The sequence below is a fragment of the Taudactylus pleione genome, unplaced genomic scaffold (assembly GCF_031769625.1).
Source record: "Taudactylus pleione unplaced genomic scaffold, aTauple2 ptg000389l, whole genome shotgun sequence".
Taxonomy (NCBI): Eukaryota; Metazoa; Chordata; class Amphibia; order Anura; family Myobatrachidae; genus Taudactylus; species Taudactylus pleione.
Window position 1 is genome coordinate 59,821 of NW_028284790.1, and position 26,565 is coordinate 86,385.

The window sequence follows — 26,565 nt, forward strand, 5'->3', positions numbered from 1 at the left end:
GTACGAACAGATGACCAGGTAGCTGCTGCACAGATGTCTTTCACAGATACTTCAGCCTTATTTACCCTTGAAACTGCCATTGCTCTGGTTGAGTGCGCCTTCAGATTCTTTGGAGCTTTATGCCAATTTTCTTCAAACACAAACAATCGTTTAATCCATCTTGCGATGGTCTGTTTTGTGGGTGCCCCAACTATCCTTGCACCCGTGTACAGGACAAACAAATGTTTAGTCTTCCGAAATTCTTTAAACTGTCTAGATAGACAGAAATCCACAGCGCCAGATCGAACATGCTCTTCTCGCTCATCTTTTGGTTGCAGAAACAATTAAGGCAAAATAATTTCTTGGTTTAGATGAAATTTAGTTGATACCACTTTTAGCAAGAAACTTGGATTTGTCCTGAGAACAACTTTGTCTGGTAGGATATTTAAATAGGCCTCTTCTACACCAATAATGCTTGAAGTTCACCAATTCTTCTTGCTGAAGTGATAGCAGTTAGGCAGACCACTTTCCAAGTTAGTAGCTTTATTGGAATTTCATGTAATGGTTCGAACGGAGTCATCATTAATGCATCCAGTATTAGGTTCAAATCCCACGGGGCTAAGGTCGATCTCACTTGAGTTCATTCTTTTCATTGCTTGGCAGAACATTTTTACAAGATTCTCCTCAGATAGTCTTCTATCCAATAAAATACTTACTGCCGCTATTTGCAGCATAATGGTTGAAGTCGTCAGACCTTTCTCAAACCCATCATGTAAAAACTGCAGCACTTGAGGTGTATCAGCCGTCATCACATCAAATCTTGAGCCAGCCCAAAATATAAATGTTTTCCAGATTCTAATGATATCTGAAGATACTCTCTTTCTTGCATGCATAAGAAACTCTACCACTTGTTCAGACAATCCCTTTTGTTTTAGTAGTTCCCATTCAATTTCCACACCATCAAATGAAGAGACTTTGAAGATTCGGATGTAACAACTTGATCTATCAGACCTGGCGTGACTGGCAAAGTCCATGGATCTTCCACTGCCATTCTCACTACTGTTGGGAACCACACTCTTTTTGACCAAAAAGGAAGCACTATTATCACCTCTACTCGTTCTGCTCTGATCTTTTTTAGCACATGCAAAATCATTGGAAATGGTGGGAACACATATCCCAGTTTGCACTTCCATGGTAGAGAGAAAAAGTGTCCAATCCACTTGTTTGCGGTAGGTGGTATCTGGAGAAAAAGCCTTGTACCTATGTGTTCTGATGGGTTGCCATCAAATCTATCTGTAGACGACCAAACTTCATCACTATACTCTGGAAAACTTGGACATCCAGTTCCCATTCTCCTGGTAGCACTTTGTGTTTGCTGAGGAAATCTGCAATGACATGGTCCTTCCCTGGTACACGAATGGCTGACAGGGAACAGAGCTGTTTTTCTGCCTAATTGAGGATTGTTGACATTGTTGACACTTGTTACATTAGGACTCGGGTTCTGGTACCATCTTGATGATTCAGATATTCCACTACTACTATATTATCTTTAGCTTTTTCCCTTTAAAGTGATCTTGGAAACCCTAATTTTCTTCTGATTTGAGGAAATCAACCTTTCTTTGGCATTCCAGAGTCCTTGCAGACTTAACGCTAACAGATGTGCTCCCCATCCTGTCGAGCTTGTGTCGGTAGTTAGAACCAAATACTGCGTTTCTGACAATGATGTTGTTGTGGAGTTTCTCTTTGTACTTATTCACCACCTTAGGAGAATCTCTCAATGTAGGTTTATCCGGTAAAATAAAGCAAACCCTTTCCTGCTGTACTGAAGTAGGTTCCACTGTAAAATCCCCATTCATTCTCCACCATGCCCATAGCATTATATCTATGGTAGATGACATCATTCCCAATAGGTGTAGCCCAGAACTGTATTTTGCCGCATACCTGAACTAAAGACGCCAGTCTTCGGATCATTGTACATCTTTCTTCTGATAGACACTCAAAAATACAATATAGCACTGTCTGCACAACCAGAAATGGTATTTGCTGTGCGATTTAAATGACTTTTCCCAATTTATTATCCAGCCGTGATACTGAAGAAACTTTATGGTTCTGTGCATGGCTTCTCTCACTCTGTCTCTTGAGCCTCCAGCAATTAGCAGATCGTCTAGATATGGCTATACTGCTATACCTTGTGTTCTTAGGTAAGATATAAGGGTCACCAACACCTTTGTAAATTTTCTTGGCGACGTAGTCAAACCGAAAGGTAGGCAAGTATATGGGAGATATTTTCCTTGAATGCATAAATCTCAGAAACTTTCAATATTTTCTGCATACTGGAACATGAAAATAGCATCCTTTAGATCTAATGATGCTAGGAATTGTTTTGTCTCATGCCCATCAAACTGGATTTAAAGTTCAGGGTTTCCATATGAAATTTCTTAACTCTCACACATTTGTTCAACTGTCAGAGATCTAAAATGGTTTGGAATCCTCCTTTAGCTTTCTCTACCAAAATAGATTGGAGAATAAAAAACGCTCTTCTCTTCTGACCGCGGGACAACTTGCACAGCTTTTGGAGCTTATCAATTTCCTTATGCTGTCTTCTAAAATTTTGACCTCCAAAGTTGGCCCTAGAACCCTTCATTCCACCAATTTGTCTGTTTTGGGGATATCTAAAAATGCTATCCTGTATTCCTGCGACACTACTTCCAGAACACAGCAGTCTCGATCAGACTCCGTCCACTGACTGGTGAACTCCAGAAGTCCCCTACTGGCACATGTGTCGGGATCCTGTAGTAGTCATTGTCTCTGATTGCCTCTACTGTAGGGCTTATAAAAGGATTGTCTCCATTTCTGCCACTGTATTGCCGCCCAGGTTTAGAACTACTGGCTTCTTTATACTGCTGCTTCGCAGATGGCATAGGATACCTACTTCGTTTATCCTGAGGTTACAGATTTACCTCCCATCTTTAGTAAAATTGTTTCCAATTCAATACCAAAAAGTAGGAAACCCTTGAATGGTAAGGAGACCAGCTTATTTTTTGAATGGATATTAGCTGCCCAAGGATGCAGTCATAGAGCTTGTCTTGCCATCCCTCTTGCAGTCATAGATTTTGCAGAAAACTATCATATCAAGCGATGCTTCGCACAGATATTTGATAGCTTTACTCATAATAGAAAAACTCCTCTGTAAATAATTCCTTGAAAGTTTTTCTAGATCTGTATGCATACTAGATGCTCATAGTTTCAAGGTTCTGGATACTGACGCTATTACGACACCGGGCTTCAGGGACACTGCTGCAGAGCTATGCAATTTCTTTAAAGACCTTTCAATTCTTTTATCCATGCTGTCCTTTAGAATTGCCCCACCCTCTAAAGGGATAGTAGTTTTAGAAATAACCTCAGCTACAGCTGCATCAGCTTTATAAAATTGTTCATCCTTGATAGGATACATCCCATCAATTCTCTTAACATTAGCAGACATTTAACATTTTGCCATTTTTTATCAATAATCTCTATCATAACTTTATGTAATGGAAAATGTCTGCTTCCTTTGGTTCTATCTCCAAATAGGAAATCCTGTTAATCACCAATTTTCACTGTATCATTCTAATTCATAATAAATATATATATATTTCTTCAATAGACTATCCACAATATCCAAATTTAATGTTTCTTCATCATCATCATCATCATCATGAACTTCACCAGACTACTCACTAGATACATTCTCTTCATCATGTTCGAGAACAAACTCCGGTGAAATTGATTAATAGTTTGAATAGACTAGTTTGGGATCTAGATCTCTTAGCTCCCTGTGACCGCAAAAATTCTTCCTTAGTAACAGATTTTTTTTTCATCCATTTCATTAAGTCTTGTAACTGTTTGACTGACTAGCCGACAGGGAAGAATCTTTCTGACAGTCATTGCAGAACTTAAGTCCATGTTTCTTCTTATAGTTTTTTTCTTCTTATAGTATCTCTTCCTAGGTCCTTTTAAAGCTGGAGACACACTGCAGTACAAAATATCTATTACAAAACACCCTAACTAACGCTAATATAATAACCAAAAAGTGCAATCTACGAGGACTTACCTCTCCTAGGAACATACAGCTTTTCTGGGGAGAAGGCTCCTTTTCCATTATTTGTCAGAGGCTAGATACCAGCAACAGCCAAGTAATCGTATTGGAAGGTGGCAAAGCAGCTCCATTCCGTCTGGTGTGTGGTACCATCTTTAATCCTCTCACCCCTCGGTTGAACTCCTGCAGCAGCATGCTGCCGCTGGGATGGCCGCGTCATCGGGACTTGCGCCCACCGCTATCCGTCCCCAGCACCGTTACCTTGCACAGCTTACCTGGCACTTCCACCCACCATTCCATGTGGGGGAGGACAGAAACAAGCAGCGGGACCACCTGTAGCGGCAGTAACACCGGGGTACATTGGACGCGCTCAGGGGTCCATTCGATGACAATCCTCAGCCTCTCCCCAGGGTGCTACCCTCCTCCAGATTGTAGCTACCAGAGGCGCATTTACTGGGAATAAAAATGAGGTAAGTCCCTTAGAACAATAAACAACAAACTTCCTACACTCCCTCTAACTAGGAGACAGGAAAAAGACTGAAGAGGGATAGAGGGGGGAGGGGGGACCTATATACTCAGAGTGGGCGGACCCAGTTGGGAAAAAACTTCTTGTCTAATACTAGGTGAAATCTCAGAGTAATGGCTGCCATGAAGTAAGAAGAAATATGATTGTGTATTACACTTGTTCTCACAAACTTAAGGCATTAATTTGTATATGACATATGGAGGAGTGCTATGGTAAGTCAGTAACACATTCTCACTCACCTTACTATGCCTAGAACACTAAACACATACTTAAAAGGTATGCTGACTTCGAGAGAATTTTAGAGAAAAGTTATTCAGTAAAGGCCATTACAGTATCATGAAACTGCAAAAATTAGGACTAAAATTAGACTAAAATTAAAACTGAGGTCCACTGACTAAATCTTGACTGAAACCAAGCAAAAAAAAAAAAAAAAGACTAAAATGTGACTTTAAACCAACTACAATTTTAAATAAGCTAAGTCAAAAACTAAATTTTAAATCCTTGTCAAAATGAACACTGGATGGACATACACCTTAAAATAGGGAGCCTTGAGCAGGGAAACCTAACGGGTCCAGGTTTCAAGGATATCCATGGTTGACCACAGATGGCTAAATCCAGAGATTCCCATTTTACAGATTTTGGGAACTTCTGCCTTAAGATCATCTGTCCAACCATCTAACTAGTCCGTTTTCCCAGTATTTGGGAGCAATGATCGATGGTAATTTGCTCCCATACATTACCAGATTTTTGTCCTAACCAGAAAAATTATTTAATGCTTGGACAGATAATCTTAAAGTGTAAGGCCAGCTTTAATCTCACACTATAGTTACTGTAATGATATGGGTAGGTGATTGGGAAAGTGATACAGGTTGAGTCTCCCATATCCAAATATTCCAAAATACGGAATTGTTTTGGCATGACAGATAATGAAACCTTTGATTTTTGATGGTTCAATGTACACAAACTTTGTTTAAAAGCACAAAATTATTAAAAATATTGTATAAAATTACCTTCAGGCTGTGTGTATAAGGTGTATATGAAACATAAATGAATTTCCTTTCTGTACACAAACTTTGTTTGAACCACAAAATTGTTTAATATATTGTATAAAATTACCTGCAGGCTGTGTGTATAAGGTGTATATAACACAAATGCATTCTGTGTGTATATTTGGGTCCTATTCCCAAGATATTTCATTATGGTATGCAATTATTCCAAAATATGAAATATTCCGATATCCAAAATACCCCTGGTCCCAAGCATTTTGGATATGGGAGGACTCAACCTGTAGTTGGTAATGACATTGCAATAAAAGGTCTATTTAATAACATAACTGAAACACACAAAACACTTATAGCCATAGCAATCACATTTGCGTTCATATTATCATATGCAGTGTAGCCACAGACCTTGCATGTAGATACAACAGTACCAGAACACAGACGTAAACATCTGTTGATTTAGCCAAGAGACAAGAAACAAGTGTACATGTAGAACAACGGTGGAAATTTAAGGCCTTAACCACACAGGCATTGAAAATTTATTTTCAAAAGCATAGACAATAACTTTGTCCTGGCTTCTAACAGTGCGTAGTCTCAAACTGTCCCTCCAGGAAAATGTACTTAACGAACCCCTCACAAACCTTTATTATATATTACTAGCTCTTATACTTGTGAACATTGCAGGCCAAGGCAAAATTTATGCAAAACAATAGGTTGGCAGAATGTGCGCTCCTTAAAAATGTGTTTACTTGGCTATAAGGTGTGTTAAATGATTACAATCAACACTTACTCGTTCAATGATGTTTATATTGTTGAATTAATGATCAGATAATATAGTAGAAAACGGTATTCTCAATGTCAGGTGGTGTGTAGGAAGAAGGCTCACTATGTATAACACCAGTTGTTCTCAACTCCAATCCTTAACACTTAACTATTTATTTCCACAAAAACGCTCAGAAATTGTCTTTTTTTTATTTAATAAAGTTTAAAAAGTATTTTTTAATAATATAGTTAAATATTTTATTGAAAAAAATTATAGCCCCCCCCAGTGGTTATAAATCCTAACAGTACCACTCCACTCCCTTAGTAGTATAAAAAAATAAAAAAAATAATCAGTTTTCTAAATCAACTACCCCTGTAAAAAGCCTGTTTTCTTGCACCACCTCCTACCATGTGACCAGTATTTTTTATTATTATTATTTGACCCCTCCAGCCTAATATGGCTTTATTTTACCCCTCCCCTACAGATACTAGATCCCCAGGGGTTTACCTCCCCACCTCCATTGGCATATACCCCCTCCCCCACATGCAGAGCACAGTGGAGGTCGAGTGAGGGGGGGGGGGGGTCTGATGATCAGTCCCCCCCTTGCTGTAGAGATTACAAAAATAGTGCTTGGAGGGGAATTAAGTTCCCCTCCAAGCACTTCTGGCTGCGGTCGTATCACATACGACACACTTCTGGCTGCGGTCGTATCACATACGACGTCGCCAGGCAAGTGGTTAAGAACTACCAATAGATCACAATTTCAGGACTTCTGGTCTGTGGAAGCACGTGGGAGAATTACTGATCCATCAAAATAGATTAACTCACCTGTGCATGATTAAAAAAAAAATGCAAAAACATGACCTGTTAGAGGTACTTGAGGATTGGAGTTGAGAACCACTGAATCAGACATATGTAAACTCAGCTATGGCTTATTTAAAGGAAAGCTCACTTGGCAAGTTACATTAAAGAATGCTGTACCAGCATATGGAGGAGCCTCTTCTCATTTTTGTCTGTTGGAATAGTAAAATACTAAAAATATTTCAGAAATAGAGTAGAGCGCTGTTTGTTTAAGGCAGTGTTTACCACCTCCAGTCCTTAGGGAACCCTTACAGTGTATTCATTACGGACTGACATTTAAAAAAATCCACAGGTAGGTACTAATTATTTCACTTGTGATTCTGTGGAGAAACTTGAAAAACATGCACTGCTCGTGTTCCTTGAGGACTGGAGTTGGTAAAAACTGGCTTAAGGTTTAGTGCACAGATTGGTTTAATTTGTCCACACAGGGGTTTATTTTTAATTTAGCATCAATGAACTAGGGATTATTGATCCCTATTACACAATCTTCTTCTCCATCTAATGGATGGAAATATAGTGAGAGCATTGTACACAACTTGCACAGTACATTAAAGAAACTTACCTTTCCTATATTTATTTAGCTCTAAACTAGAAACTGTATTACTACGTGATGCTGAAATTCCACCTGTGGGGACACAGTAGCTGCTGTCAGTCTCTGAGGCAGTGCGGTTTAGACTGTGTTCAGCTGGGGAGCGCTCAGAAGAGTAATTAGGTTTTGGAGGTCTGGGTGGGGGAACGTCTGCAATTGTCTCTAACTTTGATAAAGATTGCCCCAAAGAGTTTTCATGAACAGTCCTGGGTATTTGATAAGTGCTTCCCGAGCTAGGAGGAATGTCATAGCTTATAGAAAAATGCCTCAGCTGTGATTCTAACAAAGATGCTCCAGACAAATTAAAAACACTCTGGTCAGCATCCACGTCTGTACCAGAAGGGGACACAGCTTTTGGCAAAATATCTTGCGAGTAGCTTCTCGGTAGGTTGTAAAAACTTGATTCTGAAGAGGAGCCAGTACGGGATGGAGAGTCATATACACTAGTCTGCTGGAAATACCCATTTAAGGCATGTTTCTGTGTGGAGGAACCTTTAGGAGTGGCAACATTGTCATTGCAGTCCGTTTCAGATGGTACCGACTTTATAGAATCCGCGTGAGACCTGAACACAAGGACAAATATTTAGACTTTTTGAAAATGCAAAAGTATCATCAACAACATATGCTAACTCTGCTTTGTAATGAGAAAGAAACAAAACATATTACAGAGGACAAGTAAAAATCAACAATTAATGCAGATAAAAAAATAAATTCTGATGTGCCGCCTCCGAAAGCACAATTATCACACATCCTTTATAACTACCACTGTTCCGCATAGATTTTCTTTTCATTCAAGCTCCAGTGATGGAATGTTTATGCCCCCCAGGGGAAAGTGCTCAGGTGATTCTGATCATTCATTGTAACAACCAGAACCATTGTATATCATCACACCATGCCTTAAACTATTTATGGGATGTATTCGCACACAGGACTACTGCACCGTGGCACAAATATTATGTAAGTGACAACATTGTTGTTGCCTAAGGTGGCACAGCAGTGGGAAAAAGGCGATTTTGCATGATGAAAAGGGAGTTTGGCTTAATGCAGGGATTTTCAACCCCAAATCCTCAAGTAGCTCCAATGGGTCATGTTTTCAGGATTTCGGTCTGTGGAAACAGGTGACATAATAACTGACCAAGCAAAATAGATGAGCTCCCTGTGAATTAAATCCTGAAAACATGACCTGTTAAGGTACTTGAGGATTGGAACTGAAAACCTCTGGCGTGCTATGTGCTTGTTTGAAGGAGGCGGGAGGAGAATTACAGTGTGCCCGGGGCACAAAAACTCTTAGTTACACCTCTGGGTATACGTTAATGTTTTAGAACACCCGAGTGCTCCGTAAGTAAAGATGTTCGATAGGTGGACATTTAATTTGTTTCTAGAGGGGAGCTGGCACAACAGAAAAAAAACTGATGAGAAAACTTCAATGTTAGAAATGCATCATTCAGAAAATTAACCACTACAAAAGGTTAGTCTTTTAAAGTAAAACTAAACAGAGATTAATGGATGGTAAGTTATGTCTCCCAAGATTGTCATATCATAAGTACCATTCCTGCAACACAATGCCTGGGAGAACACAATGTGTGATGACGTTCAGTAACAGGGGCACTGAAGATCATACATTCACAATATTAACTGTTAAATCTACAAAGCCAAAGTCATCATTCCATTTTAATCCAAAATACACAACTGGGTGAATCGCAATACACATGCAGGGTGCACTTCATTGCAGTAACCTCACACTCACTGCCAAGAGATCTTTTTGCTCTCGAAATCTTCAAGTAGCAGGTACTCCTCATCTGATGCAAGTGATGAACTAAATTCAGAGCAAACTGCAGCGGCAAGAGATTTGTGCGGTATAGCAGGGGTCCTCAACTCTGGTACTCTGTGGTTCACACAACACAGACATAGAACGTTCCAATTGACTGCAATCATTTTTAGACCACCATCATGTGCCAAATATGTTAGACCAAAATACACATCTCATACACCCAGTGTGTTGAAAAACGCAGATGGTTAAATCTTTTTTCTATGGTAGTCTACCTCCGAGATCCAGCCTTAGTGGATATTGACACTTAACAGAGCACAGATTAACAAATGGAAGCAAACAAGTATTACATTAGAGAATCTTACCAGTACAATTATGTAAATACTCCTGTTTGAACACTGACTTGATGAGAACACACATCTATTTACTAAAGTCTCCAAAAAAAAAAAAGTTAAAAAACCCCCACAACATTCCCGTTTATGTTGGAACAAACATGACTAAATTTGGACCAGTAGTTGTAATCTGTATAATTTATGCCCATATCCATGGCTATGTCAGTGTATAAATTTGTAATTTTATACCACATTACTCCAAAGTGATCAGCCTGATCCAACTGTGGCCGGAAGTAACAGCAGAAAATTTGGCTAATCAATGGCAGAAAATAGGAAAATGTATTAAAATAATAACAATACACTTGACTTTTATACCAGTGTCCCCTTCAAAAAAAAAAAAAAAAAAGACCATCAGGTCTAATATTTAATAAATGTAAAATAAAGAGTTGGTAAGACACCAAACTTTCTTATGACGGCTAAACGAGAACTGTGCTATATGTTTGACAGGAAACATAATTTGTACTACACCTGTGAATGGAAACATGATAGCTCTGTAATGTACTGCCCTACACCAGTCCTGAAATAGGATCTAATTCCCGTTATTATTAAAACTACAAGGACTATTTCTATTATATTACATCACAATATTTGCTTCCAGCGCTTTAAAGTACAAAATTTGGCTACAAAAACTATGCTGTGCAGTGTGTGTACAATCAGCCCAAAATGATCTTTGAAATCTCCCAAACATATAAAAAGGTATAAATCTCAGCGCTATTTATTTCACAAATTAAAAACTGAAAAAAGCAAAAGTAGAAAGATGCATAAAATACAAATTAAAAGATATGGAGAATGAAACATTTATCCAACCACATAAAAATGTACACTTGTCACTCATTGCCCTTCTTCTGTGCCCTTTGGAATGCAAGGACTGTTTGCAACAAACTGGCCTCTGTTCTTCATCTCCAAATCTCTTAACGCTGGGCACAGATTCCCCACTGCTCTCTCAATCTGGGGTCTCTCTTTCTTATACCCCTCAAAATGAAAAAAAGGTGTTGTTGGGGCTGTATATTCACTTCCTACTCTGAGCCTTCTTTCTCTTCATCTATTGCCCTAAATCTCCCTTTGCCTCCCAGCTCAGAGAGGATTGTATATCTCCCCAGTCCTTTTGACACTCTTCAATCTGGTTTATGTCCCGTCCACTTCGCAGAAACTGCCATCACAAACGACCTTCTCACTGCAAAAGCCAATATTCGCTTCTCACCCTCTTAGACCGGTCACCTCTGACACAGAAGACCATGCAGCTGCTCATCTCATTTACTTGCCTTTCAGCATAGGCCTCTCCCCTTACTTCACTGGCTTTGTCCTTCAGAATTCACATCCTCAATAAGTCAAACTTTCTACCAATCTCAGTAGCTCCAAACGTGCACTCAAAACACATTACAACTAGGGGTGTGCAACGGCCACTTTTCGTGTTTTGTGTTTTGGATCTGGATCTTTCTTCGTGTTTTGGATATGGATTGGTTTTGCCAAAACCACTCTTCCGTGTTTTGGGTTCTGGGTTTTGTGTTTTGGATCTGTATTTTTTTTTTTTTTAAAAAGAATAAAAACAGCTAAAATCACAGAATGTGTTGGTTTTTCTGCTCCTATGCTATTATTAACCTCAATAACCTTAATTTCCAGTCTATTCTGAACACCTCACAATAGTGTTTGTGGGCCCCCACAAAACAAGCTGGCAATTAATCTGTCCCTGCACAAACTGGCTCTACGGAGGCAAGATGTCGTCCTCATCCTCCTCATCCACCGATTCCTCACCCTCTTCAGTGTTGTGTACATCCTCATCCTCACAGAGTATTAATTTGTCCCTGCTGGAATCCACCACCACAGGTCCCTCTGTACGTTCTGGAGGCTGGTCTCCCTGGAAGAGTTGATAATTCATTTTATGAACATCATTTTCTCCACATTTTGTGGAAGCAACCTCCTACGCCTTTCGCTGACAAGGTTCCCGGCTGCACTAAACACTCTTTTGGAGTACACACTGGAGGGGGGGAAACTCAGGTAAAATAGAGCCAGTTTGTACAGGGGCCTCCAAATTGCCTCTTTTTCCTGCCAGTACAGGTACGGACTGTCTGACGTGCCTACTTGGATGCTGTCACCGATGTAATCCTCCACCATTCTGTCAATGGTGACAGTATCATATGCAGTGACAGTAGACATGTCAGAAATTGTTGCCAGAAATTCAGTCCGGACCAGATGTCCAAACTTGGTCCTGCCTGCCCTGCATCACCACCAGTGGGTTGCTTAGGATACCTGAGTTTTTTCCTGGCAGCCCCAGTTGCGGGAGAAAATGAAGAAGGAGCTGTTGACGTGTCACGTTCCGCTTCAGCTGACAGTGTTTTCACCAGCAGGTCTTTGCACCTCTGCAGGCTTGTGTCGGCCGGAAAGAGAGACACCACATAGGCTTTAAACCTAGGATCGAGCATGGTGGCCAAAATGTAGTGGTCTGATTTCAACAGATTGACCACCCTGGAATCCTGGCAAAGTGAATGAAGGGCTTCATCCACAAGTCCCACATGCTGAGTGGAATCGCTCCGTCTTAGCTCCTCCTTCACTTTCTCCAGCTGCTTCTGCAAAAGCCTGATGAGGGGAATGACCTGACTCAAGCTGGCAGTGTCTGAACTGACTTCACGTGTGGCAAGTTCGAAGGGTTGGAGAACCTTGCACAACACGGAAATCATTCTCCACTGCGCTTGAGTGAGGTGCATACCCCCTCCTTTGCCTATGTCATAGGTGGATGTATAGGCTTGAATGGCCTTTTGCTGCTTCTCCATCCTCTGAAGCATATAGAGCAGGGGTCTTCAAACTTGGCCCTCCAGCTGCTGTGGAACTACACATCCCAGCATGCACTGCCACCTTTTTGATATAACAGCATGCTAAAACTCTTGCTTCAGGTGATGGCGGGGCAGGTTCAAGAGTGTTTGCTGGCGCTCCAGTCTTCGGCACGCAGTCGCTGAACAGCGAAAGTGGCCAGACATTTTTCGGGCCAGTCAAAGCGTCTCCTGCACGCCCGTCGCTTTTCAGAAAATCCTGCACCACCAAGTTTATTGTGTGAGCAAAACATGGGACGTGCTGGAATTTGCCCAGATGTAACAATATTGGTGGCGTTGTCAGATATCACAAATCCCCAGGAGATTCTAAGTGGGGTAAGCCACTGGGCGATGATTTCCCTCAGTTTCTCTAAGAGGTTGTCGGCGGTGTGCCTCTTACTGAAACCGGTGATACATAGCGTAGCCTGCCTTGGAACGAGCTGGCGTTTCTGAGATGCTGCTACTGGTGACGCTGCTGCTGTTTGCTGCGTAAGGTGATACATCTACCAAGTGGGCTGTCACAGTCATATAGTCCTTAGTCTGCCCTGTCCCACTTGTCCACATATCCGTGGTTAAGTGGACATTGGGTACAACCACAATTTTCAGGACACTGAGGACACTTTTTCTGACGTTTCTGTACAGTCTCGGTATCGCCTGCCTAGTGAAGTGGAATCTAGACGGGATTTGGAACAGAGGACACACTACATCCATCAATTGTCTAAATCCCACTGCACTAATGGCGGATACCGGATGCACGTCTAACACCAACATAGCAGTCAAGGCCTCAGTTATACGTTTTGCTTCAGGATGACTGCTGTCGTACTTCATCCTCCTCGCTAAGGACTGTTGGAGGGTCAATTGTTTAGTAAAAGTAGTGGTGTTCCTACTTCCTCTCTGGGATGATGAACGACTCCAAGCAGCAGCAACAGCAGGAGGCGTAGCAATGCAGGATCCTCCGGAGGAATCCCGGATAGGAGAGTCAGTCATGCCAGTGACATGGCCTGTAGGACTACTTCCGATCCTGACTAAGGATGAAATTGACGAGGAGGGAGTTGACGGTGTGGTTTGCAGGCGCTTGGATACAACAGGACAACGGGATTTAGGTGTCCTTGGACTGCTTACGGTCTTACAGAGTTCGCAAAATACGCGCTATAGCGCGTATTTACGCGCTACAGGCTGTTGGGGACCCAATTTTTAAAACCAAGTGGGTCCCACAGGACGCGCTATTTGCAGCCAATCGTCGCCGACCGCGGCATCCTCACAACCAATAGCCGCCGACAGAGTTTCCTGATCTACATCTAGTCCCCGCAACTCACCCAATCTCCAGGCAGCTCCGACAAGACACCAGGACAGCCAGGCTCCGCCCACTCCCCGGGAGAAACAGCAGCAGCACCTCCAGCCAATCACTGGCTTTGTCTCTTTAGCCAATTGCAGCCTGCATTGTCTTCCTCCCCCTCTCTGAGCCCGCCAGCGCAGCGCGTCGGTTTGCTGGTCTCTTTCCTCCAGCTCAGGTCGGTCTCCTGCGGTGCATTGCATCTATGCCATGAGAGAATGTTAGGCTTAAGTCTATGACCCTGTATGTGTAGATGTGTCTCCCCTGTGCCTGCAGTGCCTTAGAGCCTACCCCCAGTACTGCCTGTACTATCTATCCATCTGCTATCTACCCTTACCCCTTCCCTACTCCTAACCTAACCCCGTCTTTGCCCCTCAGTCCTGCCCAGCTGCTATCTACCCTTGCCCCCTCCCTACTCCCATAGTGCCTGCCCCTAACGTAATCCTTACACCCCAGTACTGTCCTAGTTGCTATCTACCTCCTCCCTACCCCCAAAGCACTGTCCCCAGTACTGCCTGCCCCTAACCCCCTCCTTGCTCCAATGCTGTCCCAGATGATTTCTACCCTTACCCCCCTACCCTTAGCACTGTCTGCCCCTAGATCTATCCTTGCCCCCATCACTTTCCCAACTGCTGTCTGCACATATCTCCACCTTGCCCCCAGCACTGCCTGTCCTTACCCCCCACTTCTCTCTGCCTCTATCTCCAGCTCTACCCCAACTACTGCTTACCCTTAACCCCCTATACCCCAACTGCTATCTTACCCCAGCACTGTATCAATATAATGTGATGGGACCCAGAAAAAGAGGAATAGGACCCCAATTTTGTAAAGTGAGGGGTCCCTGGGACCCACAAATTTTTCCGCTCACCGCGATCACTGGTCTTAGCCAAAGTTTCAGAACTTGACAGTAACTTTTTATGAACGCGCTGCAGGTGCCGTATAAGGGAGGATGTTCCTAGGTGGTTAAAGTCCCTACCCCTACTTATTTCACCTTTACATATGGTACATATGGCAAGACAGTTGTTGTCCGGATTTGGATAGAAATATTGCCAGACCAAAGAGGTGGAATGTTTGGTCTTCTGCCTAGGCATGACCGTGATGGGCTTTTTCATCCCACGGACAACAACTGTCTCCCCCGGAGCCTGATTTAAACAAACCACATCACCATCAGAATCCTCCTCACCAGCTTCCTCCTCAGCGCCAGCTACACCAGTATCCTCATCCTGTTGTACTTCAACAGTGACATCTTCAACTTGCATATCAGCAAGTGGACTGTGGGTGCTCCTTTCAGCACTTGCAGGGGGCGTGCAAATGGTGGAAAGAGCCACCTCTTCCCGTCCAGTGCTGGGAAGGTCAGGCATCGCAACCGCCACCACACTTGGACTCTCCTTGGGGATTTGTGATATCTTCTTAGAACGCACAGTTCTTCGCTGTGCTTTTGCCAGCTTAACTCTTTTGATTTTTTTAGCGGGAGGAGGGCTTCCATCGTCATGTGAAGCTGAACCACTAGTCATGAACATAGGGAAAGACCTTAGCCGTTCCTTGCCACTCCGTGTCGTAAATGGCATATTGGCAAGTTTACGTTTCTCTTCAGATGATTTAAATGTTTTTTTTTTAAGGTCATTTTCCTGAACTTTGTCATTTGGGATTGTATATGCCCTCTACTATGACATTGGGCATCGGCCTTGGCAGACGACGTTGATGGCATGTTATCGTCTATGTCATGACTATGGCAGCAGCTTCAGCACTAGGAGGAAGTGGTTCTTGATCTTTCCCTATTTTATTTTTATCGGAGAAAGTTTGGTCCTCCATTTATGTTATATTGATATATACGTGCGGCTAAGGCGCACACAAACACAGAAAATAATTTTTTATTTTTGTTGGAGACTAGTGCACCACCCTTTAAGAAATGAGCCAGCCGGCTCTTTACTTGTGGGGCACAGGCGCACGCTTGGCACTGCTGCTTTGAGGATGCACGTACAGTGCAGACAATTCACAAACACAGAAGAAAATGTTTAATTTTTGTTGGAGTGCACTTTGGGGGTTACACCACCCTTTAACAGACAACAGACAGACACACGCTTGGCGCTGCTCCCTTGTTGATGCATGTGCAGCCACAGTGCACACAATTCACAAACACAGAAAATATTTTTTTATTTTGTTTGGAGTGCACTTTGGGGGTTACAGCACCCTTTAACGGTCAAGCCAGCCGGCCCTTTACTTATGGGACACAGGCGCACGCTTGGCACTACTTTGTTGATGCACGTGCGGCTACTGCGCACACAATTCACAAACACAGAAAAAAATATTAATTTTTTTTGCACTTGGGGGGGAGCACCCCTGATGGACAGAGCACCCCCTGGACAACACTACAGCACCCCTTTAGGACTGGGACACTGCACAGGACTTTGGAGTGGACACAGCCCCTATGGACAACTGACTGCACAACACAGCCCAGCCAGCCCCTATGGACTTTGGAGGAGTGGACACAGCCCCTATGGACAACAGCAGCACAGCACAACACAGCCAGCCCCTATGGACTTTGGAGGAGTATACACAGCCCCTATGGACAACAGCAACACAGCACAACACAGCCAGCCCCTATGGACTTTGGAGGAGTGTATACAGCCCCTATGGACAACAGCAGCACAGCACAGCACTACACTACACAGCCCAGCCAGCCCTAACTCCCACCCTCCTTCTTCACTGTCCACAGCCGAGTGAGAAAATGGCGCCGACGCGAATACCTTATATAGAATCCAAAACCTGCGAGACACGGAAAGAGGGATGATGACGTTATGCCTCGATTTCAGATCAGAGTCAGGCGGGAAAAGTCGAGCCTGACTCGGATCGGGGGGGGGGGGGGGGGGGGATTCGGATTTCAGAAATCCGAACCCGCTCACCCCTAATTACAACGTATCAGCCGCCCACCTAAATCTCCGCCCTTGACCTGCTCTTCTTCACAGTTTACCCTCACCATGTAGGCTCTCATGGGTGGGCCCTATTTCCTCTTGCTCCACCCTTAGCATTATCCATGTCATCTGTGCCCCTTGTCTTTTATCTCCAAGTTCATTCAACTCTGATACTGTATGCTTGCCCTTTCCTTGTGTGCAGGTTAATTAGGTGTCAAACTGACACTGAACACCCTGTGACTTGCCATTGCTTATAATCATTTTATTACAGTATGTTGTTCCCAGATATGTCAGTTTACCCAGTGTTGTTCTCCTATACATAGTAATGGAGTGGACAAGGGGGCGGCTCACCCTCCCAAACATTTCAAAGGCGGTGGCCGCAGATTGCCAGGGGCTGTGCTTTAGCAATAGGTTACAAGGCCCCTGCATTTCACGGCAGAGAAGGGTTAATGTGCGGTCTAAGACTGCACAATACATCTCCTCCTCTGTGCAGGGGCTGGAAGGAGAGGAAGGGAAGGAGAGGGAAGGGAAGGAGAGGGAAGGGAGGGAATCGGAACGATTTTATTGCCCCCCCCCAACATATAATCGTTCCGACACCCCTGCTTCTATGTCATATTACACTGTTAATATATAATATATAAAGTCTACCACAACTGGAAAGCTGACCAAATATTTCTTCTTAAATTAACTATTTTTAATCATAATTATTTGATCTTTTTAAAGGCATATGCCAGATCGCCCAGCCATATCAAATAAACAGGTTTGATATTCCATAAAACTCCAGGGACCAATACCAGAATCTTTTAAAATCACTAAGGATTTGTAAGGAATTCTTGTCTTTGAACAAAGGCTGGTTACACTGCGATATGTTGTGCATGTGTTACACAGACATTGAATATCAACGGATTCCATTGAAACTGAAATGCCAGTAAACAGCTCTATCTTTTTTCTTTATTCGGATAATCCATGTTCACTGCTTCAATGTAAATGAAATATCATAAAAACAAGAGATATGGTAAGAACTTACCTTTGTTATCTCTGTTTCTACGAAGTCCATAGGGTCCACAGGGTGACCTTGGGGGTATAGCTGGATCCTGGATCCTTGGGCACCACGGAGTTAAAGCTTTTAGCTGCTCCCAGGATGCACTTGGGTCCAACCTCCCCTATACCCCGCCCCCGAGCCACAGGCACCTCAGTTGGTAAGCAGCCCAGGCCGGAGGAGGAGACGAAACAGAGAGAAGGAAGACTGGAACACACAAGAACCATACTCACAGAAATGGGAGACGGAAAACCGGTGACCAGTCACAGAGCCCATATGAAGCCAGGTGCGTCAGGGCGGGTGCCCTGTGGACCCTATGGACTTCGTAGAAACAGAGATAACAAAGGTAAGTTCTTACCATATCTCTTGTTTTCTACTTCAGGGTCCATAGGGGTCCACAGGGTGACCTTGGGGATGTCCCAAAGCAGTCCAACTAAGGGCGGGGACGCTCCTGTGCTGATAGGAGAACCCGGCGCCCAAAGGATGCATCCTGAGAGGCAAAGGTGTCAAACACATAGAACCTCAAAAAGGTCTGAATGGAAGACCAGGTGGCCGCCTTACAGAGCTGAACAGCAGAGGCGTTACGGCTAGCAGCCCAAGAAGGGCCCACGGACCGAGTGGAATGAGCCTTAACAGAGGCTGGAACAGGTAAACCCTCCTGCATATAAGCCTCAATAATAACAGAACGAAGCCAACGGGCTAGAGTCTGTTTGTTGGCAGGCCAACCCCTCTTGTGAAAACCAAAGAGGATAAACAAAGAATCCGACTTCCTCACAGAACTAGTCCGGTCCACATAAACCTGGAGTGCCCTTACAACGTCTAAGGAAGTCTCCCCAGCCGAAAGATCAGGTGACTGAAAGGCTGGTACAACAATTTCCTGATTAATGTGGAACCTGGAAACCACCTTAGGCAGGAAATCAGGACGAGTGCGAAGCACCGCTCTGTCCTGATGAAAAATCAGAAAAGGGGGACGACAAGAAAGCGCCCCCAAATCTGAAACCCTCCTGGCAGAAGCAATTGCCAAGAGGAAAACAGTTTTAAAAGTTAGCCACTTGAGCTCCACTGACTCCAAGGGCTCAAAAGGAGGACCCTGTAAGGCCCTAAGAACCACCGCCAAATCCCACGGGGCCACAGGTGGCACAAAGGGAGGCTGGATTCTCAAAACACCCTGGAAAAAGGTGTGTACGTCCGGCATAGCAGCGATCCTGCGCTGGAACCACACCGACAGACCAGACACGTGTACCTTCAGTGAAGAAAGACGTAATCCTAAGTCCAAACCAGACTGAAGGAAAGCCAGAATACGCGAAACTCGGAACACCTGGGGATCATAGTTTCTGGCCTCGCACCACTGAAAGTAAGTGTGCCACACTCTGTGATAGATCCTCGCGGAAGCAGGCTTGCGCGCCCTCAGCATGGTGGTAATAACGGAGCTAGAAAAGCCCCGAGACCTCAGGACGGCTGTCTCAAGAGCCACGCCGTCAAAGATAGTCGACCCAGATCCGGGTGAAGACAGGGCCCCCGAGACAACAGGTCCCGCCGTTGAGGTAGGAGGTACGGAGCGTCGATGGACAGGCTCCGCAGATCGGAGTACCACGGCCTTCTGGGCCACGCTGGGGCCACCAGGATCAGTGTGCCTCCGTCCTGTTTGAACTTGCGCAGGACCCGAGGCAGCAGAGATATCGGAGGGAACAAGTAAGCCAGTTGAAACAGCCATTTCACCGACAGCGCGTCTATCAGACTTGCGCCTGCGTCCCTTGTCCTTGACCCGTACACAGGCAGCTTGTGATTGTAACGGGACGCCATCAGGTCCAGCTCTGGCAGCCCCCACTTGTCCACGAGTAGTTGGAATACCTCTGGATGAAGCGACCATTCCCCGGGATGCACATCGTAACGGCTGAGGAAGTCTGCCTCCCAATTGAGGACTCCTGGGATGAAAACTGCCGAGAGAGCTGGAAGATAGCGCTCCGCCCAAGCCAGGACGCGGGACACCTCCGACATCGCAGCTCGACTGCGAGTCCCTCCCTGGTGATTGATGTACGCCACCGTGGTGGCGTTGTCTGACTGCACCTGAACGGCCCTCCCGTGAAGAGCGGTGCCGGACGACTGCAGGGCTCTGTATACTGCCCGCAGTTCCAGGATGTTGATGGGAAGAATTGCTTCCTCCGCCGACCAACGACCCTGAAGTGACAAGGAGCCTGTCACCGCCCCCCAACCCCGGAGACTGGCATCTGTCGTGAGCAGAACCCATTCCGGGATCCAAAAGGGGCGCCCCTCCAGGAGATGCGCTGTCTGCAGCCACCAGGCTAGGGACAGACGCACCTCCGAGGACAACACCAGCATCTGAGAGCGGATCCTGTGTGGCAATCCGTTCCATTCTGAAAGAATCAGCCCCTGCAGGGGCCTGGAATGGAACTGGGCAAACTCCACCATGTCGAATGCCGACACCATGGACCCCAAAACTCTCATCGCTGAGTGCACCGACACTCTGCCACTGCTCAGACAACTGTGAATCCGCAGCTGTAAGGAGGAGACCTTCTCTGGAGTCAGAAAAATCCGTTGCTGACGAGAGTCCAGCAGGGCCCCCAAATGAACCATCCGTTGTGATGGGATGAGGGAGGATTTCTTCCAGTTGATCAACCAGCCGTGCGCCTGTAGACAAGCGACCGTCAGGTGGAGATGCTGGATCAGTACCTCCGGGGAGCTTGCCAGCAAGAGGAGGTCGTCTAGATACGGTAGCAACCGTATCCCCTGGCTCCGAAGGTGAGCCGCCATGACCGCCATCACCTTGGTAAATACCCTTGGTGCCGTGGAGAGGCCAAAGGGTAGAGCCCTGAATTGGTAGTGGTTGTGGAGAATAGCAAACCGCAGAAACCGTTGGTGCGATGTTGCTATAGGCACATGGAGGTAGGCGTCCTGGATATCCAGGGAGACCATATAATCCCCCGGTTCCATCGCCAGTATGATGGAACGCAAAGTTTCCATCCGGAATTTGGGAACCCTGAGAAACCTGTTCAGGGACTTCAAATTGAGGATGGGGCGATGAGAGCCATTGGGTTTCTGCACCAGAAACAGCGTAGAGTAATACCCCATCCCACGTTGAGACTGTGGTACGGGTATAATGACCCCCGCCGTCAGCAAGGCCTCTATGGCTTCCTGAACCTGCAAGGCCTTGGTTTTGTCCTGAGAAGGACTTGTGCAAAAAAACTGGCAAGGCGGCCTGTGCCGAAAAGACAGGGCGTACCCCTGGGAGACCACTTCTCGCACCCAGGCATCCGTGGTGGTATTGTGCCAGCACTGGGCGAATTGAAGAAGTCGGCCTCCCACTCTGGGGTCCCCCAGAGGGAGGCCCGTCCCATCACGCAGAAGGCTTATCTTCTGGCTTGGAAGAAGGGCGCCTAGCACTCCAGGCTTGCTTCTTTGGCTTTGAGGCGGTCTTGGGTGCGGACTGCCTCGGGAAGGACTGACCCTTTGCCTTGCCCTGAACCCGAAAGGAACGAAACGCCGAGCTCCGGACCTTAGCAGGTGTAGTAGCTGAAGGGAGGAAGGCTGACTTGGATTTTGCCAGGGTATCTACTATTTTGTCCAGGTCCGGACCAAATAGTAATTCCCCATTAAAAGGTAAGGCCTCCAAGCCTTTCTTTGAATCCGCGTCTGCTCTCCAAGACCGCAACCACAAGGATCTACGAGCAGACACTGCTGCCGCCGAAACCCTAGAGGTCAACAGGCTAGCATCCAAAGATGCTTCTCCAATGTAGGAGGCGGCATCTCTCATCTGTCCTAACAACGCCCTCTGGACGTCCGGAGATTCATCCGTAAACGTGTCCTCCAAGGCGTTGGCCCACCCCTCAATGGCCTTGGCCACCCAGGAGATGGCAATGGACGGCCGGGCTACAGCCCCTGAGAGAGAATAAATAGACTTTAGACAAGTCTCCACCTTCCAGTCCGTAGGATCCTTCAGCGAGGATATAGACGGCAATGGCAAAGTAGCACTCCTGATGAGGCGTGTTACATGGGAATCGACTGCAGGCGGAGTTTCCCATTTCTTACAATGCGCTTCCGGGAATGGATAATTGGACGCCAAGCGTTTCTGTGGCAGGAAACGCTTACTGGGCGTCTGCCAGGCCACCGCCATGTGATCAGTCAACTGATCAGACAAGGGGAACGCTGTAGAAGTAACCTTAGCTTTTTTAAAACTAGGATACCTTGACTTGGGAGCGGGTGCCTCATCCTCAATCAGAAGAATAGCCCGCACCGCCTTAACCAGAGCCCGCACATTGATGGAAGACTTAGTGTCTACCTCCTGGACTGAGGCATCTGAGGCTGAGTCATCCTGTACCTCACCATCATCCGAGAACCCCTCAGAATCCGAAAGATGCGCAGCCTGTGCCATGACTGAGCGTTTAGACGCCCTGGAGGGCACGTCACTGCGCAACATCGACTGAAAAGCCGAAGATGCTGCCGCCAAATCTTGGACAGTGTGGGAAAGCGCATCCACCCAGGGTGGAGGAGCTGTCACAGGAGCCTGAAACGGCACCACAGCCGGCTGTGCCACAGGGGTGGACTGAATATACATTGGCAACCCCGCATAGGGACCAACAGGCTGAGACCCCGGGGGAGTCTGCAATAATTGTGGGACACCCGGGGAATGGGGGATGGCAGGCTGGGGCAACGCCCTAGTAGGGGCGGCAGTCGGTACCGACAGACGGTCCGCGATGGACACCAGCACCTGGGAAAACATCGCCCATGGTGGCTCCTGCGAAATGGGAGGTTTAGACGTACCAGGGACCGCCTGGCACCGTCCGCACAGGCCGTCCTGTGACAAATCCTCCCTATCCACTCCTGCAGAACAGCGCCTGCAGGAGAACAATGCTGGAGCCCCGGAGTGCTCAATCTCCTCCTCAGACATGACTTAGGAAGAAAACGTGCGCACTCACCAGTGTGCTGAACAACAGCCCACAATATGGCACCGTGTAGCACACAACTGTATGTGACGGACCTCACAAATACGTGATCTATATAGGTGAGGTCAGTAGAAACACCCTTCCCCCGCACACCTGTAGGGCTTGTAGGAGAAGGAAAGGGATAGGTACAGGCTGACAGTAAGTAGAAAAAAGACACAGACAGGCAGCACTAGCAAAAGTCACATACCATGCAGGAAGATATACTCACTGCACCTTTCCACTACAATCAACCTCCCAGATTCAGTGTCTGGGAGGGCTATAGCGCTGTGTACACTGTCCTTCTGCAGGGGAGAGGTACACAGGGGGACCGGTCCGCGTGCTCCCTGAGAGTATCCACGCTGCCACAGAGAAAATGGCCGCTGGAGACCTCAGAGGAGGAGTGGCCGAGTATCTGCAGCTCAGCGACGCCAGACTCCGAGCTGAAAGGCGCGCTGAGCTGAGGGGAGGAGCCGCTAGACAGGGAAGGCTTCCTCCCCTGGCTAGCATATTAACCCCCGGGTTGCCGGCATCCCGCTTGCCGCGATATTAACCCTGGTGGTCTAGTGGTCTGGCGGGGTATGCCTCCGCTGGAGGGGGGGCCCGCCGCCACCGCTAGCGCCCCCGGTCTGTCCCCTAGACCGGGGGCATGGGACTGCATTTGAAAGGAACCCGCGCACCGCCGCTAATCAGCGGTGCGCGGCTTACCTGATCTCCCCGGCGTCTTCCGGCAGCAGTCCCGGGGGAAGCCAGAGTCCGGCTAGTACAGACTCTGGCTTCCCCCGCCGCGATCCCCAGTTCAGTGCTGGCGTCGCGGCGCCAGCAGGGAGAAGGAGCGGCAGCGTGGGCGTCTGTACAGACAGCCCAGCGCTGCCGCTCTGGAGAAAAACTGTAGTAAAAAATAAATAAATTTAACTAAGTTAAATAAAAAATTAAAAGCTTTAGGGGGCTGCTCCTGCAGCCCACCCCGCAGGGTGACCCGACTCCGGCCGGGCACCATCTAAAACTGAGGTGCCTGTGGCTCGGGGGCGGGGTATAGGGGAGGTTGGACCCAAGTGCATCCTGGGAGCAGCTAAAAGCTTTAACTCCGTGGTGCCCGAGGATCCAGCTATACCCCCAAGGTCACCCTGTGGACCCCTATGGACCCTGAAGTAGAAACATCACATTCCGTCACAGCAGAACTGATAACGCTGCTACCTAACTAACAATTCAGAAACATTTACCTTGACGGCTCTGGTTTCTTGCTTTGGCAGTTGATTAACAGCAGATAGTCCTGGGGATCTTCCTGGCTGTTTGCAGATTCTAAGGGTGGTATATTGAGGAGCTGGTAGGGTGGAGGGAGTGGACCATGGTGTGACACTGTCTGAGTGGAGAATTCGGAACTTGCAGCCATAGGAATCTCAGTTGGGGCCTGCACAGGAACACCATGAGGTTTCACATCTGCAAAAGCAAATACATAGAATGTATACAAGAGGTTGCCATTCATTCATCTTACTAACTAAAATTTGTTAATGAGCCCCATGTCATGATCAAATTAGTATATGCAAAACTGTAATGAATCTGGAAATCCTATTCTAGTAAGCCTAAACAGCCTGCAACAAGGATCTGCTATAAAATTACACTCCATTCTTTTTTCGGGATGCGGTCACAATATCAGCTGTCGTGACGCCGGCGCCAGAATCCAGAGACCTGTCAGAATCCCGGCACCGTCATCCCGACGGTAAGTATTCTGGTTAGAATTAGGGTGGAAGTTAGGTTTAGGGTGCGGGGAAGGGAGGGTTAGGTTTAGGAGAATGATTAAGATACTTAGCGATAGCTGTCGGTATCTTAACCCTATTGGGATGTCGGCATCAGGATTTTGACTGCCGGGACCCCGAGCGCAGGCATGCTGTACCCAACCCCTCTTTTCAGTGTTGTTCCATTTGATTGGACGCTTTAATTATTGAATAAACTTTACCTATAAGTTACCAAAAACAATATGGGAATAGCAGACTAGTCATACAGAATAGAAAGGAGACTAAAAAAACGGTTAGATAGCAGTGTAAGAAATATATGTACATATGTAAGACAAAAGTGGATTTTGCTTATAAACATACCGTAACATTATACTTTACCTAGCAGACTACAAATCTTTGTTCTTTTGCAAAGCTGGCATTATACCAGACAACAGGATCATAGACCTTTTTCTTGTAATAACCCATTAAACAAAAGTACTGTAAATGCGATTGCTTCTTAAAACAGGAGATGCCTATACTGTACTTATTGGGGTTTAGCAAAAGCCATCTAGCATAAACTATTGTAAAAAGTCACCCTCTTCATGTAGGATTCAAACTAATATTTGTAAACAGACCTGCATATCTGAAAAGATAAAAATTCAGTTACTGTAGCAATTTGCTAAGATACTCCGCTCCCTAAAGGCTGAACTCCATTTGTTTAAAAAAGAAAAAAAGTTTCAAATAGAGAAAAAAAAAAAAATAAATTTAAATGTGTAATTTAATAGATTAAAAAAACAAAAAACAGCAGAACTTAAATAAAAGTTTTCCTACTCGCTGCCCTTGTTATTGCCATCCCGATATGATCTCAATGTTTACAGAAGCTTTGAAGATTGAAGACGATTAAATGGTCTTCTTAAATAGAAGCAAACAAATTAGGCCAAAAACTACCTTTTCTAGAACATAAAAACATATGGTAAGAAATGTGTAAAAGATGGGTATACACTGGAGCGACAGGCATTCATTCAGACATCGGAACGAATGCCCTTGAGCGGGGATTGCCTGTACAAACTAGAACGAGGTAATGAAGGAAGGAACAATCACTATTCCTTTATTAGCACACCACAGGTCCCTAGTATTATCGCTAGGTCTGAGGTGCAGCACATCAAACCTAGCGGCTGCTGCTAGCGACCGCGGGAGCGAGCAATCACCCACACGCACTGAGCGATGTAGGCTATTTGTCACTACGAAACGGCAAATCAATCCAACATCGCTCCAGTGTGTACCCAGCATTAGAATAAAGACAACCAATGTGATGTGGTAAAATAAAATATTGGAGGTAATAAAATGGCATAAGAGGGTGAGCAAACAAGTGCTAGTTGTTGAAACTAGACCCTACTCAAAATCCATTGTGGATGAGATCATTTGAAAAGGAAAATGTAGCAGAGATTGAAGCTGAAAAATGGACAGAAAGCCTAAACCCAAAACTTGTTTTCTAGTACATAAGTAGCAAGCAAAACAAATGTAAAATATTGGGCCACTAAATGGGGTAAAAAAAAAAAACTATAGAAGTGAAAAGAAAGCTTATCTTTCAAATGATTATGTCATCAGTACTCATAACAGATGAAGAGTACCCGCAAATAGCAATAATGCACACCAACACATTTCAGTGAGAAGGCAGAGATGGCACCCACCCACATGCTCTAATGGACGCAAATATGGCAAATGGTATAATATTATTTCTTACTCATTCATAACTGGGTCATTGCCAGAACACTGGTATCACATTTGCTTTCTGACCATCTTTAAAAAGCAAACATAATGATAACCAGGACACTATAGCCCTGTAAGTCTAATTTTTGTCATCAGTA

At 45.5% G+C, this 26,565-nt stretch overlaps 1 protein-coding gene across 3 annotated transcripts in view; it reads right to left on the bottom strand.

Annotated features, from left to right (window-relative positions):
- Positions 1 to 26,565, bottom strand: part of GAB1 (GRB2 associated binding protein 1) — a 136,283-nt gene that overhangs the window by 31,609 nt on the left and 78,109 nt on the right. For 2 of the 3 annotated variants that reach the window (XM_088445784.1, XM_088445782.1), the window contains exons 3-4: positions 24,206 to 24,422; positions 7,771 to 8,360 (exon numbers count right to left, since the gene is read on the bottom strand). In XM_088445784.1, the coding sequence (XP_088301910.1) occupies positions 7,771 to 8,360; positions 24,206 to 24,422 (807 nt within the window). Of the gene's footprint in view, positions 1 to 7,770; positions 8,361 to 9,544; positions 9,683 to 24,205; positions 24,423 to 26,565 lie in introns of all 3 variants that reach the window. The other variant, XM_088445785.1, reaches the window with a different exon arrangement.